Source organism: Neofelis nebulosa, chromosome 3, assembly GCF_028018385.1.
Source record: "Neofelis nebulosa isolate mNeoNeb1 chromosome 3, mNeoNeb1.pri, whole genome shotgun sequence".
NCBI classification, from domain to species: Eukaryota; Metazoa; Chordata; class Mammalia; order Carnivora; family Felidae; genus Neofelis; species Neofelis nebulosa.
The window spans coordinates 200,734,272-200,753,170 of record NC_080784.1 but is presented as its reverse complement, the minus strand read 5'-3'; the positions used below and the strand labels follow the sequence as shown (position 1 = coordinate 200,753,170).

At 48.8% G+C, this 18,899-nt stretch overlaps 1 protein-coding gene across 1 annotated transcript in view; it reads left to right on the top strand.

Annotated features, from left to right (window-relative positions):
- Positions 1-18,899, top strand: part of OTOP1 (otopetrin 1) — a 36,149-nt gene that overhangs the window by 1,752 nt on the left and 15,498 nt on the right. The window contains exons 2-3 of the mRNA XM_058723096.1: positions 9,131-9,267; positions 14,097-14,155. Coding sequence (XP_058579079.1) covers positions 9,131-9,267; positions 14,097-14,155 — 196 coding nt within the window. The remainder of the gene's footprint in view (positions 1-9,130; positions 9,268-14,096; positions 14,156-18,899) is intronic.

Here is an 18,899-nt window from a genome sequence, read left to right as displayed (position 1 = left end):
GATAAGAGCTGCGTTACCGGGTGAGATTTCAGGCTTCGTAGCCTCAGGGCCTGCGGCTAGGTCATCCTGCCTTTGGAAAAACTGGACCCAGTTCCAGGCTGGGCCCGAATTCCTGTTCTGCAAATGGTTGTTTGAGGGAGGCTCATGGTTTTGTGACTCTGAATGGTGGGGAATCCCGTGCCTTTTCCGGTGTCTGCATCAAACAAACAAACAAATGGAAATGAAATGTTATTTTGAGGACACTGATTTACACAGGCTAAAAAAGATTACACACGTAGGCTTTCCACCTGGGCTTTCCTGTGGTGGAAGGTTCCTTTCTTTGACCCTCCCTCACCTCTTCCCTTCCTCTTCCCTCCCTCCTTGCCCCTTCCTTCTACCACCGTTCCCTCCCCTGCCCTTCCTCTTTCCCTCTCCCTCCTGTCTCTCTCTCTTCCCAGAAAGACTCGAAGCCTTGTGATCTCAGTCAGTGGCTGAATGGTGGTGCCGTTTCCCAAGATTAGGGAGACAGAGGGAGGAACAGGGGTGAGGGTGACACCGTTTCCTCTTACGGACACGTTACTTTTCAGATGTCTATTAGACACCCAGTAGTGGCAAATATAGAGAGAGCACATAGCAGGTGTTCAATAAATGGCGGCCGTTGAGACAAACACGATACCGTAACCATTCAAGTGAGGAGTGTGGTTAATGGTCACGGTGTCGTTCTGGAAGGCTTGGCTCCGTGTCCCAGCTCTGCTACCTTCACCTTCTGAGTCCCTGTTTCCTCATGAGGGAAATGAGACTCCCAGTTGTTTCTCGGGGAAGAGCTGAACGCAGTTTGCAAAACACTGTGATCCCTGTGAACGGGCTGCGGTTCATCAAAAAGCAAGAGGCTAACTGTCCCAAAAGAACATGGGGAGGCCATGGGAGATGCGTCAGCCCCAGCCAGCCCTGGGGTTTTCCTTGGAATCGTAGCTGGAAGGACAGGTTTGACTCAGCTCTGCCCTGGCTTCTGTGACAGTCCTAGACATCCGGGGCTCTGAGAAAGAACCAGCCTGTGAAATTCGGGGCACTGATGTTTTCAGAGAAAGTTTTTGGGTCTTGGTATGGGCTGTGAGGCATTTCTTTGAGCAGAAAACGTTCTGCTTCACCTACTGAGCATGAGAAAGTGAAAATTTCCTTTGGAACAGATAATATTGATGTATTAAAATATTTAGCAGAAATGAGGGGCTATTAATCCAGCTCCTCTGTTTGCTAAGTAATGAGATTGGTTTTTTTCTGGAAGGAATGACAGCAGCCTGGCTATCTCGTGCCAGCTCAGTGGGTACATTGATATGCACACTCAGTGAATAGCTGTTTCAGGCTGTTAATTACTACGATGTAATTAACATCCTAGTTGTTTCTAGTTCCATAAAAGACTGTAGTGGTTTACTTACCAGTGGTAGGATGTTGTTGTTACTGTTCTGTCTCAAGTCCCGAGAAGCGTCATCAACACACAATTATGGGAACAATGACAATAAGAAATGAAGCTGTGTTTATTGAGTGAGTTCAGAATGCAGGCACGTTAGAAGCATTGTCTCGATTATACGTCCCAGCGATTCTCTTTTTTGTAATGCTTGTGAGTAATCATCCCCAAATGTACTCCTTTTCTAAGATCATATTTTTGCATAATACTTTTTTTCTTTTTCTTTTTTTCAGATTTTTTTTTTAACGTTTATTTATTTTGGGGACAGAGAGAGACAGAGCATGAACGGGGGAGGGTCAGAGAGAGAAGGAGACACAGAATCCGAAACAGGCTCCAGGCTCTGAGCTGTCAGCACAGAGCCTGACGTGGGGCTCGAACTCACGGACCGCGAGATCATGACCTGAGCCGAAGTCGGCCACTTAACCGACTGAGCCACCCAGGCGCCCCAATACTTTTTTTCTTAAAATGAGACCCACCCATGTGTATGATACATTACATCTCTGTCCGGCATGCTGCCCCCGGAAATGGACTGCTCCCAGCACCGTGCTCGTCGTCCCTTAAGGGCCTGGAAGTGAAGGGGCAGAGGTGAGCTGCTTATGTCAGACCAGCTCAGGGGTGGTGGCTGTACCGGCTGTCGAGTTAAAGGTCAGGAACATGGTGATGGGTTTGGGAAACAGGCTGTGCCCACTTGTGAGTAAGCGGGTCCCAGTGTGTGCGAGAAGAGGGGCAGGTGCCATGGGGGACGGCGGCAGGGAGCAGCGGAGGGGGGCCACCAGGGGAGGGGCGGAGGCACAGAACGCAGAGATGCAACAATGGAGCTCCCCATCACTGGGAATGTTTAACAGTGAGAAGGTGAAGAGGGACAGACTCCTTGCTTCCGGGCAGATGGCCTGATACTAACAGGTGTCAGAGAAGGCAAAAGTCTGCTTCCTCTTCGTCGAGGCTCCCGGGAACTTGTGGGGAGCAACAGAGAAGGGAGCCAAGTGTACAGCCTGGAAATTTTCGTGGTGCTTGGGCAGAACTGTTGGTCTGGTTTTGTTCCACGGCCTGGCCTGAGCTCCCAGAATTGGCTGGGCTCTGGGGCTGGGCGGGACCTTCGGGCGTGGCCCTGCACAGAGGGGTGCGGACAACAAGGGGGCAGCAGAGGCTAAGAGCGTGCCCCTTCTCTGGGCATGTAGCTTTACTTCTGCCTCAGTTTCCTCATCTGTAAAATGGGGACGATGATACCACGTATTATGAGACTCAGTGAGTTAGTACGTATAAAATGCTTAGGAGCCTCTGGCACATCGTAAGAGAAATGTCTTACGAAATAAATGATTCAGCGTTATAGTGTGTAGGTGCAGGGGATGCGTGAAGGGAGGCAGAAGACAGCTGGGGGCGGGGGTGAGGGTGTAGGGATTTAGGGAAGGATCCCCAGAAGAAGGTCTTTTGTTTTTGCTGGAGTCTGGGAAAAAACATTAAAAATCATTTTAAAATGATAAAAGAATACACAGAATATAGCAAACTGAGCATGACAGTGACACCCGGCAAATTTCTGGAGCAGAACAACATGTCGGGGGTGGGGGGGTTTGAACAATTCCCTTGGGAAGGAGAGCGGTGGGTCCCCAAGACCCAGCCTGGGGTCACTACGACAGACTCTTGCCTAGCTGCATGCGTTTTCTTACATATTATTTTTTGGATGAGATTTTTTTTTTTTGTCTAATAAAAAACTATAAACATAATGTCAGGATTTCAGCATCAGCAAGATAATGGGGCTGCCCGAAAGGCTGGTGCCAGTTTGGCGTTCACTGGAAAGGAAGTCAGACTGCACGTGGAATGCCTTGTCCCCCTCTGACCATCACACGGGCACCTGCAGAAGGGTGGCCCCAGGAGGGACGAAAGGGTGTCGAGTCCAGAAGGGAGAGGAGGCGACAACCTCACTCCCGTCAGCCCCAGACCATCCTTCAGCTCCCGGAGAGCAGAGTTACTTCTTTAGGGAAGCCTTTCCTGATACCTTCAGACCAGGTGTGGACCCCAGGTGGTCTGGTCTCATAGGGTCCTCTATTTCCTTCTTGACGCAAATCAAGTAGGAGATTGTGTTATTCGGTGTGTCGATCTCACCAGATCGTGGGCTCTTGGAGGCAGAGCCCCTGTCTGCATGTGCCCCCCGTTATAGCCTGAGCTCCTGGCACAGTGCCTGGCACGTAGCAAGTGCCAGTTGGGATTTACTGAATCGCCAAGTGAACGGATGGGTGAATGAATGAATGAGTGAGTGAGTGAATGATGACACAATCTCCAAGGAAGAGGATGACAGCTCTAGGAGGCTGACTGCAGTTCAGCATAGGGAAGAACATTCTAATATGAGCCCCAGCTGGTGATGGAAGGGTGTGCGTTGAGAGACGGTGAGCCCCCCAGCCCTGGGCATGTCCCGATGGGAGACCAGTTGGCCACTAGTCATAATGCACTGGAAGCATTCTTGCATGAGACGGGGATATAGACTGACTTTATGGGGCCTTCTACCTCTAAGAGCCTACAGTTCAAGGTTCCAGACTCCTAGGGAGTATTTGGGTGCCTACCACTGAGGAGGGTGCCTACCCTCTGCCAACACGAGACCTTTTAGGATTATTCTCAAGTGACGTGGCTGGGAAACTTCTAATTGGTTCGAATTCATTGTTTTTCTTTGTGATTGATGATAAGAATGATGACAGCATCCATTTGTAGAATTTCCTACGTGTGGGGCACTGTGCTAGGTACTTTTCATGTAATGACTCTCGTTTAATCTCCTCTACATCCCTAAGAGAAAGCCAATCATATTATTATCACGTTTTACAGGTGAGGAAACTGAGGCATAGAGAAGTTAAGTAATTACTGAAAGTCATCAACTAATAACTGATGGGGAACAGGATTTGAGGCCAGGCTCTGACCACTACAGCCCACTGTCTTCTCGCAGGCGAGTCGATTTTTGCTGATGATATTCTAGCGGCATCCAAAATCATATATTCTCTTCTTGAGGTGTGCAAAGGGAGGCTGTAAATCCAAGTTCACTGATTGTGTGTCTTAATTCTTCTGTGTCCTTCCTTACGTTTCCTCCTACCAGATCAGTCTAGTTCTGGAATCTTCCATTTGATCTCTTTAAAGTAGCAGTTACATATACTATAAATAGGGAAATCTATTTTATTTGGCACACAAGGGACTAGTATATCTTTCTCATACATTATGCCTTTTTTTCATGCGTGATGACAAACATGAAGGGATTCTTCATCCTGTTTACTACATTTAACTTGAATTCCATGTGGTCTGGTATCCATATGGCTCTTCCCGCTTTCTCTTCATTGGCATGGTCTCTTTGTCCACACCTTGATTTTCTGCCCTTGCTACTCAGTGAATAGTGTGATTCATAAAACAGTTAGGTTTTGCTTTTAATCCAATATTCCCATCCTTGCTGACTAAATTAATGGGAGATTAATTAATTCAGATCATTCCCTGTACCCATTTACTGTAAGGATTTATATGCTTGACTTTATTGTTCCCAGTTTTCTTTGCGACCATTATGGTTTCTTTTACATGTTGTTTCATTTTCCTTTTGCATACGTTTGCTTTTTGGAGCCCTTGAACATTTTTTTCTAAAGATTTTATTTTATTATTTAAAAAAATCTTTATTTATTTTTGAGAGAGAGAGAGAGAGAGAGAGACAGAGTGTGAGCAGGGGAAGGGCAGAGAGAGAGGGAGACACAGAATCTGAAGCAGGCTCCATCCGGGCTCTGAGCTGTCAGCACAGAGCCCGATGCAGGGCTCGAACTCATGAACTGTGAGATCATGACCTGAGCTGAAGTCGGACGCTCAACTGACTGCGCCACCCAGGTGCCCCTAAAGATCTTATTTTTAAGTAATGTCTGCACCCAATGCAGGGCTCGAACCCACAACCCCGAGATCAAGAGTCCCACGTTCCTCGGACGGAGCCACCAAGGAACCCTGGAGCACCTGAACATTTTATTGTGTCTTTCTATTCAATGAATGGCTATCTTTCCTTTCCTGTTCTCACAACCAGATGCATTTTACTCCATTCTTATCCAGAAAACCCCTTAACATTTCCCCCAGGAAGGCACATTGCTGCCTCTGCTCCAATGAGAGGAGATCTGTGGAATCCATTTGTTTCTTTCTTTGCCCCTGTTTTCACCTGGTCTCTATCTCTTTTCCATGAGATCTTTGAAAGGTTTTCTGTGTCTGTTCCCCACCCAGTCTGTCCCAACCTTATTCTGTATCACAAAGCTTTTATAGACCATGTAAATCACATATTTCCAGTTGGTGTATCTTCACCCATTTGGGTTTAACTTCTACTATCCTGTTTTTCTTTCCTATTATTTATCTATCTACTAGACTATTCATCCTCCATCCATCCATCCATCTATCCATCCATCCATCCATTTTCACCCTCCCTCTCTTCCTTCCATTATCCATCCATCCATCCATCCATTTTCACCCTCCCCCTCTTCCTTCCATTATCCATCCATCCATCCATCCATCCATTTTCACCCTCCCCCTCTTCCTTCCATTATCCATCCATCCATCCATCCATCCATCCATCCATCCATCCATCCATTTTCATCCTCCCCCTCTTCCTTCCATTATCCATCCATCCATCCATCCATCCATCCATCCATCCATTTTCACCCTCCCCCTCTTCCTTCCATTATCCATCCATCCATCCATCCATCCATCCATCCATCCATTTTCACCCTCCACCTCTTCCTTCCATTATCCATCCATCCATCCATCCATCCATCCATCCATCCATCCATTTTCACCCTCCCCCTCTTTCTTCCATTATCCATCTATCCATCCATCCATCCATCCATCCATCCATCCATCCATCCATCCATTTTCACCCTCCCCCTCTTCCTTCCATTATCCATCCATCCATCCATCCATCCATCCATCCATCCATCCATCCATTTTCACCCTCCCCCTCTTCCTTCGATTATACATCCATCATCCTCTCCAATCTGTTGCTACATGTATTGCTTGCCATTGTTCCCTCTCCTCTTCGTCTCTCCCAATTATGAGGACTCTCCCCCGGTTCACAGGCTGTTTGGCTAAACAGCGAGTTATGTGGATGACTCTCCCCGCGCCCCCCCACCTCTGTTCTCTGTTCAGCCGGCACCTTCTGAGAGAGTTCTTTCTGACCTTCGTCAACTTTAATCGTCTTCCCGCTTTACTCTTCCTCACACACTTTGCACTTCCTGACACTTCTTCTATGTTTATTACTTATTTGCTCATTCTCTGTCTCCCCCACTAGAATGTTAAACTCGCTGAGGGCAGGCACTTTATTCTATCACTCTTTTTATGTCTCCAGGGCTTGGGACAGTGACTGGACCATCCCTGGAACAAAGAGTTGTTGAATGAATTGCATTTTGCATACCCTCAAATCTCTTTCTGTCTTGTGCCCTGACAAGCAGGTGACATGCTGGCTGGAGGTAGGGTTCTTACGTTGCAGTCCTTTCCCTAAAGTTGACTCTAGCTACTCTCCCACCGATTTCTGCAGATGAGAAGTCTGGTGCCAGCGTGCACCTCTACATTTTGTGCACAGCCCAATTTATCCAATATTACACATGTGTATTTTTTGATTCCCCAGCAATCTTGTTTGTTTGCCTTTGAGCCCCTGACAAAATGCCTGATGCATAGTAGGCGTCCCCCAAATATTTGTTGTATAAATAAATGGATAAAGGAAGGATTTTTAACACTATGAGAAGGCAGATGATGTATTTATCGTAACTCTTGAAATATCAGTGACAGGGGTGTTCCAGACCAGTGGTTCTCAAGGTGGGGTCCCAGATCAACAGTGTCAGCCCCACCGGGGAGCTTGTTAGAGATGCAAATTTGGACACCCCCCCCCCCAAACCTACCAGAAGCAGAAACTCTGGGGGTGGAGCCCCGCCATCTGCGGTTTAACAAGCCTTCCAGGTGATTCTGATGCATGTTCAAGTTGGAGAACCAGTGCTGGAGACTGGTCTCGTTTTCTAGATGGGAAAACCAAGGCTAGGAGCAGGGAAGTGACTCATCTGAATTCACGCATGCCACCGGGGGCACAGCCGGAGCCAATGACCAGGTCCCCAGGGCTGCAGCCTGTGTCCTTGCCACACCAGCCAGGCTGCCTCACCTCCTCTCGCTATTTCCCCTGTAATCAAAACGAGCCATGCATTTGTCAAACCTTTTGAAAGCACCGGGATTGAGTCTCCGCTCTTACTGAGCTTTTGATTTCACTGGGAGCTTGCCAGGATTTAAAAAAAAAAATGTGACTTAGAGTTGTTTCTATAAGGCTTTGAGCAATGGAAAGGAGCTGGGCGATTGAGTTACTTTTCACTGGAGGCTTCTTGGGTTGGAGCTGTAATGTTATAGCTCAGTGTGAGGACCCGTCCTCTCTCTCGACCTCACCATAATGCTTGTCACACACGATCCAGTTTCCTCCTGCTCGTGGGAGAGGAGGCGTGAATGGCGGCCAACGTTGGCCCAGAAGAAGGATTAGGACCTTTGACGTTGATCAAGTCTCCATGACCACTCTGTTTTTCTTGCTAATATTTTCATTTGTTACAAGTTTCTTTTTAATGTGTTTTGTATATTCCTTTCCATGTTTTTTTTTTTTTCTTTCCTATGCATATTTTTTGTGTTTATTGTTTGGTCCAAACCATGCCAGATACACCATCAAAGAATACTTCCTTTCTTCACTTTCCCTAAGTTCAGGCCCTTTCCATGACACCGTTATGGATCCCCCTTCCTATCAGTTTTAAAAATATGCTTTCTATTTCGGAAAAGTTTTAGGTTTACCGAAGAGTTGCACAGAGAGTGCAAGGGTTCCCGAATGCCTGTGTGCCCCCCATCTTTTTCTCTAGAGAGCAGGGTTTTAAGATCAGATAACAGATTTTTTGAGGAGAACAGTGACACTCTTAGACTGATCTTTCTTGGGGAAAAGCTCTTAGAGGCCTTCTGTTTATTGGGCTAATTTTTGTTGAATGTATATCATTTATCAGACCCCAGGATATGCATCAGGTGGGAACAATGATAAACAGGACACAATACTGTCTTGCTGTGTATATATGTAATTAATTCTAATATGTATGACACAACATAAAATTTATCGACTTAGTTGTTAAATTTTTTTTTTAATGTTTCTTTATGTTTGAGAGAGAGACAGAGCATGAATGGGGGAAGGGGAGAGAGAGAGGGAGACACAGAATCCGAAGCAGGCTCTAAGCTCTGAGCTGTCAGCGCAGAGCCCAACGTGGGGCTTGAACTCGCGAACCGTGAGATCATGACCTGAGCTGAAGTCCGGTGCTTAACCAACCGAGCCACCCAGGTGCCCCTATTTCCTCCCACTCTTAATGGAGGTTGATAGTATCCTCTGAGGCCCGACAGTTTTTTCATTTTGATGTTTTAGGTTTTACGTTTAACTCTTCGATTCATCTGGAGTTAATTTGTGTATATAGTGTAAGGCAGGGTAAAATTCATTCTTTCATGATTGGATATCCACTTTCCCAGCACCATCTGTAGAAACGACTGCCCTTTCCTCCCTGAACGGTCTTGGCACCCTTGCAAAAACCATTTGACCACGTAGGTGAGGGTTTTAATGTCGTTTACTCTGAAACGACATCCGTGCGTGTCAACACTTACACGTGTGTTTCTGTGCTCTCCCCGCGCCCCCCCCCCCCAATTTAGGTAGCATGACATTGTTCGCGGTCATCACCATCATCCTGGGATGCTTTAAAATTGGCTACTTCGTTGGATTCTCTGAATGTTTATCAGCCACTGAAGGCGTCTTCCCTGTCACACACGCAGCACATACTCTGGTCCAGGTAAACCCTAAGATGTTTCTGTAGGTCACCTCGGCTCCTGCAGAGTGTATCCCAGGGCACACGAAACGGGAGGTGTGGGAGACAGCAAGAGGAGGCGTAATCCTCCTCTGAGGCTCAGTCCTTCCGTTGCCTCTGCTCTCAAATGGGTCTCTGTGTCCCCTTGGCTGTCTTTGTGGGGATCCTATGAGGGGGCCCTTGTAATGGAGAGTCAGGACATTTTGCCAAGCTTGAGGCTACCAGAAAAGGCTCGGGAGTGGATTTTCATATATGTTATTGGGTTTTATTGAGCTGTCATTCACACACTGTACAATTCACCCATTTCGCTGTACAAGCCAGTGGTTTGGTGTATTCTCAGAGCTGGGCGACCATCGCCATAATCAATCTTCGAACACTTTCATCCCCTGCAAAGGAAACCCTGGGCCATGACGGTCACTCCTCTGGGTCACTGAAACATTGTATTTTGGAGATTTGGTCTTTACGGAGCCCGTTAAGGCTAAATGAGGTCACATGGGGGGGTGTCCTAATCCAATAGAACTGGCGTCTTTATATGAAGAGAAGATTGGGACACAGACTCACGGAGAAGGAAGACGGTGTGAGGACAGTGGAGGAAGATGGCTGGCCATCCACACGCCAGGGAGGGAGGCTCAGGAGAACCCTGCCCACACCTTCATCTTGGACTTCTGGCGTCTCAGACCATGGGAAATACATTTTTGTTGTTTTAAGGCACTCAATCTCTGATGTTTTGTCATGGAAGCGCTGACAATTTATTTATTGGCTACTTATTTCGGGGGAGTCAAATCTCATGATGACAGAGGCTTATGGTGATACCAGTGACAATTTGGAGAGTCTTAGTGAGACCAGAAAGAACTTCCTTCTTTACCTTCCTCCCTCTCTCCTTCCCCCTTCCTTCCTTCCTTCCTTCCTCCTCCCTCCCTCTCTCCTTCCTTCCTTCCTTCCTTCCTTCCTTCCTTCCTTCCTTCCTTCCTTCCCTTCTTCCTCCTCCCTCCCTCTCTCCTTCCCCCTTCCTTCCTTCTTTCCTCCTCCCTCCCTCTCTCCTTCCTTCCTTCCTTCCTTCCTTCCTTCCTTCCTTCCTTCTCTTCTTCCTCCTCCCTCCCTCTCTCCTTCCTTCCTTCCTTCCTTCCTTCCTTCCTTCCTTCCTTCCCTTCTTCCTCCTCCCTCCCTCTCTCCTTCCTTCCTTCCTGCCTTCCTTCCTCCTCCCTCCCTCTCTCCTTCCTTCCTTCCTTCCTTCCTTCCTTCCTTCCTTCCTTCTCCCTCCCTCTCTCCTTCCTTCCTTCTTTCCTTCCTTTCTTCCTCATCCCTCCCTCTCTCTCTCCTTCCTTCCTTCCTTCCTTCCTTCCTTCCTTCCTTCCTTCCTTCTTTCCTTCTCTTCTTCCTCCTCCCTCCCTCTTTCCTTCCTTCCTTCTGAACCCAACAAATAGTATTTCCAGTATTAGGAATGCATGTGTGAAGAGCCATGGTCTGAGCCCTGCCAAGGTGTCAGTCAGATGGGGACAAATTACAAATATAGATGACAACACAGGGCTCAATGCTTTGACCAAAGTCACCCAGTGATGAGGGCGCACCAGCTTTGGGGTGAGAGGTCGTTTCTGCCAGGAAGAGCTCCAGAGGTGTCAATGGAAGCAGGGTGTCAGAGATATTGGGGGACGTGTGGTCTTCCCACATGACGGGGAGAAGGTGTGTGGGGCTGTGGGGGGAGGCGGGCTGGGGCGACGGCATAGACGGAGCCATGGTTTAGCGGAGGGCTTAAGCGCATGGACTCTGGTCAGGTGATCTGACTCTGGCTCATACTCGCAATGGTGAGCTCAGGCAAATTACTTAACCTCTCTGGGTCTCAGGCCTCGCATCTGTCGAGCGCCTGCTCCCTGGGGTTTTGTGAAGATTGAAGGTGCTAATGTGTGTAAAGCACTTTGCAGTGAGCACTTGGCCAAGGCTGATGGCCACTTAGGAGCTTGAACTTTATATCTTGCGGGCAATGGGGAGCCATCGAAGACTTTAGGCAGAGGAATGACCTGGACAGATGTGCGTTTTCAAAATATCACTCTGTTACTTGGTGGGTTGCAGATCTCTATCTTCCTAATTTAGGGCATTTTATCAGTCAATTCATCAAGCATCCTATACCTAGCGGACATTTACTCCTTGGCATTGCTACACTCGATGACTGGAGAATGAAAAACAGTATTTAAAAAAAATGGAATTTTTAAATTGTGCTAACCTATATACAGCATCACATTTGCTGTCTTAGCTACAGTTCAGTAGTGTCGAGTATATTCACGCTGTTGTGCAACTGACCTCCAGAACCCTTTCGTCTTGCAAAATTAAAACTCCATCCCCATTAAACACTACCTACTGATTCCCTCCTCCCCCAGCCCCCGGTGTCCACTATCCTACTTTCTGTCTCTACGACTCTGGCTACTTTAGGGACCTCAGATGAGTAGGATCATACGGTGTTTGTCCTTTTGTGACAATTGGCTTTGTTTCACTGAGCTTAATGTCTTTAAGGCTCATCCGTGTTGTAGCGGGTGTCAGGATTTCCTTCCTTTTTAAGGCTGAGCAATATTCCATCGTATGGATGGGCCACACCGTCTCCATCCATTGATGGACACTGGATTGCTTCTACTTTTGGCTGTTAGGAACAACGCTGCTGTAAACATGGGCATACAAATATCTTTTTGAGACCCTGCTTTCCGTTCCTGTGGATATATACCCAGGAGTGGGATTGCTGGATTACATGGTAATTAAAAAAAAAAACATTTATTTTGGGTTCAGCCGGTTGGGCATCTGACTTCGGCTCAGGTCACGATCTCGCGGTTCGTGAGTTCCAGCCCCGCGTCGGGCTCTGTGCTGACGGCTCGGAGCCTGGAGCCTGCTTCGGATTCTGTGTCTCCCCCTCTCTCTCTGCCCCTCCCCCGCTCGTGCTCTGTCTCTCTCCGTCTCTCAAAAAAATGAACATTAAAAAAGTAAACTCAAGGGGCGCCTGGGTGGCGCAGTCGGTTAAGCGTCCGACTTCAGCCAGGTCACGATCTCGCGGTCCGTGAGTTCGAGCCCCGCGTCAGGCTCTGGGCTGATGGCTCGGAGCCTGGAGCCTGTTTCCGATTCTGTGTCTCCCTCTCTCTCTGCCCCTCCCCCGTTCATGCTCTGTCTCTCTCTGTCCCAAAAATAAATAAAAAACGTTGAAAAAAAAATTAAAAAAAAAAAAAAAAGTAAACTCAACAAATAAAATGTAATTTAACGTTACTGAAAAAACCGGGAAGGAAGATAACAATGTGTAGTTCCCTGCACATTCTTGTCAAAGTTTTACAGAGAACGTGCAGAATATCCTATTCCGAGGTTTCACTTTAAAACATCATAAACTTTTTTTTGGGTTGCTGTGTGGTCTTTACGAAAGTATCAGTGAAGTAGCTGTCTAACTTGGAAGTCATTGATAAATCCTTTTACCAAACGTTTTCCCTCTTGTTGGGCTGAATGGCACCTTACCAGGAGCCACTGCTCTCTGTCTTTTTGGGACGTCAGATGTTTTAAGGACCATCCCCTGAAAGTGTTTTCAGAGCAGGCCAGTCAGTCTTCGGTAAAACAGTGTGGAAGAGGTAGGATGTGTAAGTGAATTTTCTTTGGTGTTTTCTGATTTTATTTTTCATAGCTCTTCCTTGCAAAATGAAGATTGAACAGGGCAAATTTATTGTTTATTTATTATTAAAAAATTTTTTTAAATTTTTTTTAAATGTTTTTTTATTTATTTTTGAGACAGAGAGAGACAGAGCACGAACGGGGGAGGGGCAGAGAGAGAGGGAGACACAGAATCAGAAGCAGGCTCCAGGCTCTGAGCCATCAGCCCAGAGCCCGACGCGGGGCTCGAACTCACGGACCGTGAGATTGTGACCTGAGCTGAAGTTGGACGCTTAACTGACTGAGCCACCCAGGCGCCCCTTAAAAATGTTTTTTAAATTTATTTTTGAGACAGAGAGACAGAGCATGAGCAGGGGAGGAGAGGGAGAGAGAGAGAGAGAGAGAGAGAGAGAGAGAGAGAGAGAGAACCTGAAGCAGGCTCCAGGCTCTGAGCTGTCAGCACAGAGCCGGACGTGGGGCTCGAACTCCGGAACAATGAGATCATGACCTGAGCCGAAGTCGGACGCCCAACCGACTGAGCCACCCAGGCGTCCCGAAAGTATTTTTTTTTAATTTTTTTTTTTTAACGTTTATTTATTTTTGAGACAGAGAGAGACAGAGCATGAACGGGGGAGGGGCAGAGAGAGGGAGACACAGAATCCGAAACAGGCTCCAGGCCCTGAGCTGTCAGCACAGAGCCCGACGCGGGGCTTGAACCCACGGACCGTGAGATCATGACCTGAGCTGAAGTCGGCCGCCTAACCGACTGAGCCACCCAGGCGCCCCGAAAGTATTTTTTTTTAAAAAGCCCTCAACATTTGGCCACTGGTGTAGGAAGTGTTTGTTGGGTGTTTCTCGGAGGAAGCCTAACACGGGTGATAGAATCGGGGTGACGGGGATCATGACAGGCAGGCAGCCACTCCCCAGGCCCCATCCCTGCTGAGAGCCTCAACCTGTCTTCGACACCTTTCTCGCACACCTGGAGTCTCGCCTCCGGAGTGTGGTCCCCACTGGAGGGGGGGGGGGGTGGCACTGCCGCCTGAGAGGGCCCTGGTGACTTTCCATCCTTGGGACCCTTGGGATGGGAGTTCACGGACGTCCCAGCATCTCCCCGCTCCGCTTCTGTGCGTTTCAAAGCTTCTCAGTATGCGAACATGACAGTGGTTTTCCCTGACGCGTCTTTCTTTTCTTCCTTTATTTCCTAGGTGTATTTTCTTTGGGGGCATGCCAAGGATATCATCCAGTCTTTCAAAACCCTGGAAAGGTAAAAAGCGTGGGAACTGCTAGTAAAGGAGTTGAACTTGGTGTTCGTTTGGAACGCACAGACTCATCACTGCCATTGCGCTTGGGTTTTAAATGGGAGACCAACTCTCCCTTCCATCCCGACGAGCGAAGCCCGCGCTCTTGGCCTGGGGAGGAGGCCCTGGGAGTAGGACCATGTGGGTTCGAATTCCGACTCTGCTGTCGGTGCCGTTTTCCTTTATGATCCTCAGTTTTCCTCATCTGCAAATGGGGATGAGAGGAGGGCCAGCCTCTGAGGACTGAATGAAGTGATTGACGTAAACCACGTGCCTGGTGCGTGACAAGTGCTCAGTAAGCGTGGGGTCTGTCATTCTCTCTGTCACCTTTCTCCCGAGGGATTGTGAGAATCAAGGGAAAGAATCCATAGGATAGGGAGTGAATTAACTAGGTGGAAGGTGTTACCATCACGTAAGAAAGCCCTGGGTGCCCACATACCACCGACTCAAAGAATCAGCATTTGTTTCATAGAAAGATCTCTTATCAGATCATGAGAAACAGAAACCTCCCCCAGTACCATTTGAAATGACAACAGATATTTAAAAGATTGATTTATGGGGGCGTCTGGGTGGCTCAGCCGGTTAAGCATCAGACTCTTGATTTCGGCTTCGGTCATGATCTTGCGGTTTGTGGGTTGGGGCCCCGGGTCAGCAGTGTGGAATCTGCATGGGGTTCTTTCTCTCTCTTTCCCTCCCTCTCTCTCTGCCCCTCCCCTTGCTCGTGTTTTCTCTCTCTCTCTCTCTCTCTCAAAATAAACAAATAAACATTAAAAAATTTAGGAAAGGATTTATGGATGACCCCTGGATAGAACCATTTTGATAGCCTATTGAAATAGAAATAGCTTTCCCCAATCCTGCCATGCAGAAAGGATCAGCCTCAACAGGCAGTGAAGCATTTAATGAGCTGCTACTGTGTGTAGGGTCCACGGCCAGACACTGTCGGGGATATGCGGGGACGTTGGGCTGAGGTACCCCAGGCACCTGGTGGGATGTCCCGGGGGCTGTGCCCTGGCAGCCCGTGCTAGCCTCTGCGGCCCTGAGTGGTCTCCCAGTGGAGAGAAATGGACAAACCAGGGACAAATGAGTTCTGGGCCCCGAGAACCCAGCAAAGAACACTTTAATGGCCCCTTTCTCACATTTGATCCGCATGCGGGCTCTGTAAGGGTAACTCATGGGAACCACACTTCCCTGCTTTGAAGGGGTGCGGCCCACAGGTCCCAGCAGATTAGGGGACTTACCCCATGTCTCCAGAGTGCAAGTGGCAGGCCTGGGATTTCTGTCCCGAGTTGTCCCACTTTGCATGCCGGGGAATGAGGAACAGGTGGATCCTTCGCTCTTCCTCCCACAGACGCTTTTTAAGGATTGTACTTTTTAACTGATAAGATTGCAAGGGTACAATAGGACCTAAGAATCACCTTAATGCCACTTTTGTGGGCTGAATGTGTTTCCCCGAAATTCACATGCCGAAGCCTTAACCTTCAAGGTGATGGTCTTTGGAGGCAGGGCGTTTGGAGGGTAGTTAGGTTTAGATGATGTGCTCGGTGGGGTCCCCCATCATGGGATTGGTGCCCTTAGAGGAAGAGACACCAGAGATCTCCGTCTCTCCTTCTCTGCACACCCAGAAGAGAGGCCACGGGAGAGCTCTCACCAAAACCAACCGTGCTGGCACCTTGACCTGTGACTTCCTGTCTGCAGAACCGTGAGAAAGAATGGAGCGTTTTGTTACGGCAGCCCCAGCTGGCTGAGACGCCCCCCACCCAGCGGTAACTACCGTTAACATTGCGGGCTGCTTCCTGCCAGTTTTTCCATGAATACAGTTTTCATTCCTTTTTTCTTTTTAATTTTTTTTTTTTTATTTTTTAGAGAGAGAGAGAGAGAGCAGGGAAGGGGCAGGAGAGAGGGAGAGAGAGAGTCTCAAGCAGGCTCTGTGCTCAGTGCAGAGCCCGACGTGGGGCTCAAACCCACCACCCTGGGATCATGACCTGAGCCGAAAGCAGGAGTCGGATGCTTCACTGACTGAGCCACCCGGGTGCATCTCCATTTTCTACTTACGATCACGGCCCTGCTCTTCCTGCTGTGTTTGGTCTTTCCATTTTATCGTTGGCATTTCCTCCGGTCGGCGTTCGTCTGCGCCACGACCTTTCCTGACCGCCCCGCGGGTCACTGCCGCAGTTAGTCTAACCAGCCGCCCTCTTGTGTTACTCTGCTCGGGCTGTGGCGACAGAATGCCACACGCTGGGCGGCCGAAACAACAGAAGCGGACAGTCCTCGTGGTTCTGGAGGCTGGAAGCCCAAGGTCAAGGTGACAGCAGGGCTGGGTTTGGAGGCCTGCCCGCAGCTGTGTGCTGTGGCCTCACGTGGCCTTTCCTCTGCGCTTGCGGAGAGAGAGCTCTGCTCTCTCTTCCTCTGCTTCTGAGGACACCAGTCCTATTTGACCGGGACCCCGCCATTACGACCTCGCTGAACCTTGATGACCTCCTTAGAGGCCCCATTTCCAAATACAGTCGCGCTGCGGGGCTAGGGCTTTAACGGAAGAATTTTGAGGAGACACAAGCCAGTCCACGGCAGCCAATCTTTCTGAAAGTTTTGTTGCTGTTATAAGTCGTACTGTGATGAACGTCCTCGGTCAAACATATTTAGTGTTTGAACATCTCTGATGATTTGCTTGGGGTAAGTTCCTAGAAGTAGAATCGTTGGGGGTAAAGGGTGAGAGGTTTTCAACAGATGTGTATGGAACATCTCGTCTACCCCCAGAGACTCCTGGCTGAGTGGGGTGGGCTTGCTCACGCATAAAGCACTTTCTCTGAGGCGTGTTCCTCACGAGGACTTCTCCCACGTTAGCCCTGCCACTTAGGGGCCATACGATCACCAGCCCCCACTCAGCAGATGAGGAAACCGAGGCTCAAAGAAATGAAGCAAAGCGTCCAAGGTCAAGACACTTGCCTGTGCACGGCTGGGGGGCTCTGATTGTTGGCCGTAAATCCAGGTGACTGCAGTGGCCTCCTGGCTTTGCGGGTGGAGTCTCTTTCTTTTTTTTTTTTTTTTTAATTTTTTTTTTTAACGTTTATTTATTTTTGAGACAGAGAGAGACAGAGCATGAACGGGGGAGGGGCAGAGAGAGGGAGACACAGAATCGGAAACAGGCTCCAGGCTCTGAGCCGTCAGCCCAGAGCCCGACGCGGGGCTCGAACTCACGGACCGCGAGATCGTGACCTGAGCTGAAGTCGGACGGTTAACGACTGAGCCACCCAGGCACCCCGAGTCTTTCTCTTTCTAATGTCACTCATGCAATCACAGCCTCGGGACATTCGGGCCCATTCCTCTCCAGGCGGAAAAGGGTCTTTGGCTCTGCTCGGGCATCTGCACTGCCCGGTAAGGCAGCCACCAGCCACACGGGCTACTGAGCACTTGAGCTGCGGCTACTTTTAACCGAGACGTGCGGGAAGCGTCTAACACACGTCAGGTTTCGGAGCCTCGGGCGACAAACCGAGTACAAAAGATCTCAGGGATAATTTTTGTTGCTGTTGATTCTATGTTGACGTCATAGCAAATTAGATCGGGTTTAAGAGAAAATGATGCAAACTGTTTTCACCTGTTCCTTTTTTTTTTTCTTTCTTTTTTTCTTACCACTTTTTAAAAACGTGGCTACAGGAAAATCTGAAATTCTACGTGTGGCTCACATCCGTGCCTTGCACTCTCAGTTTTTGGACGGGACGGCTTGAGGCCAGGCACCCAGACGTTTGGCAACCAGGGTCTGTCATCTGAGGGAACTCCAAGGGATGGGACACACAACTCCGTGCCCACCTCCTTGCTGGGTGTTTGGACGCAAGTCTCTCCCTGTCTCGTGGCCCCTTTCCTAACCTGGACAGCGAGAGGCTTAAATGAGATAACACACAGAGCTTGATTTGGCCTGTTCTGTTTGTAGAGACAAGTGTTAAACATTTTTGAGGTACTCCCCACCTTTAGGTTTTGGATTTCGACTTCTCTAGCAAAACTGGAAGATTTGGCTGTCCCAAACGCACGTGCAGCAGAGGGCCAGAGCTGAGTGGGGGGGGTGTAGCCTCAGTTTGCTACAGTCCCCACCGCTCCCTAATGGACCCCAGACCTGCTTCATTTGTTGACGTTTCCTGCCAGGCCCTGAAGGCTTCAGAACTTACCACTCCCAGACTTGCTGTCATTTTTGTTTGTTTGCTTGTTTGTTTGTTTTCTGGTCTTTTGAGCCAGGATTCCACGGCCCCATGCTTTTTGTATGTCCTGGGACTTTTCTCCGATCTAAGAATTCCCCTTAACTTGTTTGAGTCCATTTCTCTTCCCAAGGGTGGGGTTTGGAGGTACAGTAGCTGTGCAAGCAGAGCTGAAAGCATAAACTGAGGTCAGAAGTGGCCCCCGGAGGCCTTGTGTTTGTTGTGGTCTGGGGCCATCAGACCCAAGTATGAACAGGGCGGCCTGGCATGAGGAAGCGTCTGCCCTTAGTTTGTAGGACAGTTTCCAGGTCGGACCGACAAGAGGCTGCCAGCTCACGGAGACCGTCTGCAGCTGCAGGTGACATTGGCATTATCTCATCGGGCTCAGCGGGCCTGGGATTGGACGGTGCCCTGTGCACCAGGAAAGAAGAGAAGAAAAGGAGCCGTGTGCATTATAAGTAGAAGAAAAGGCAGTCGGCCTGAGGCAAACAGCATTGTCTGCATTTGTGCCGGGCCCCGGGGTGAC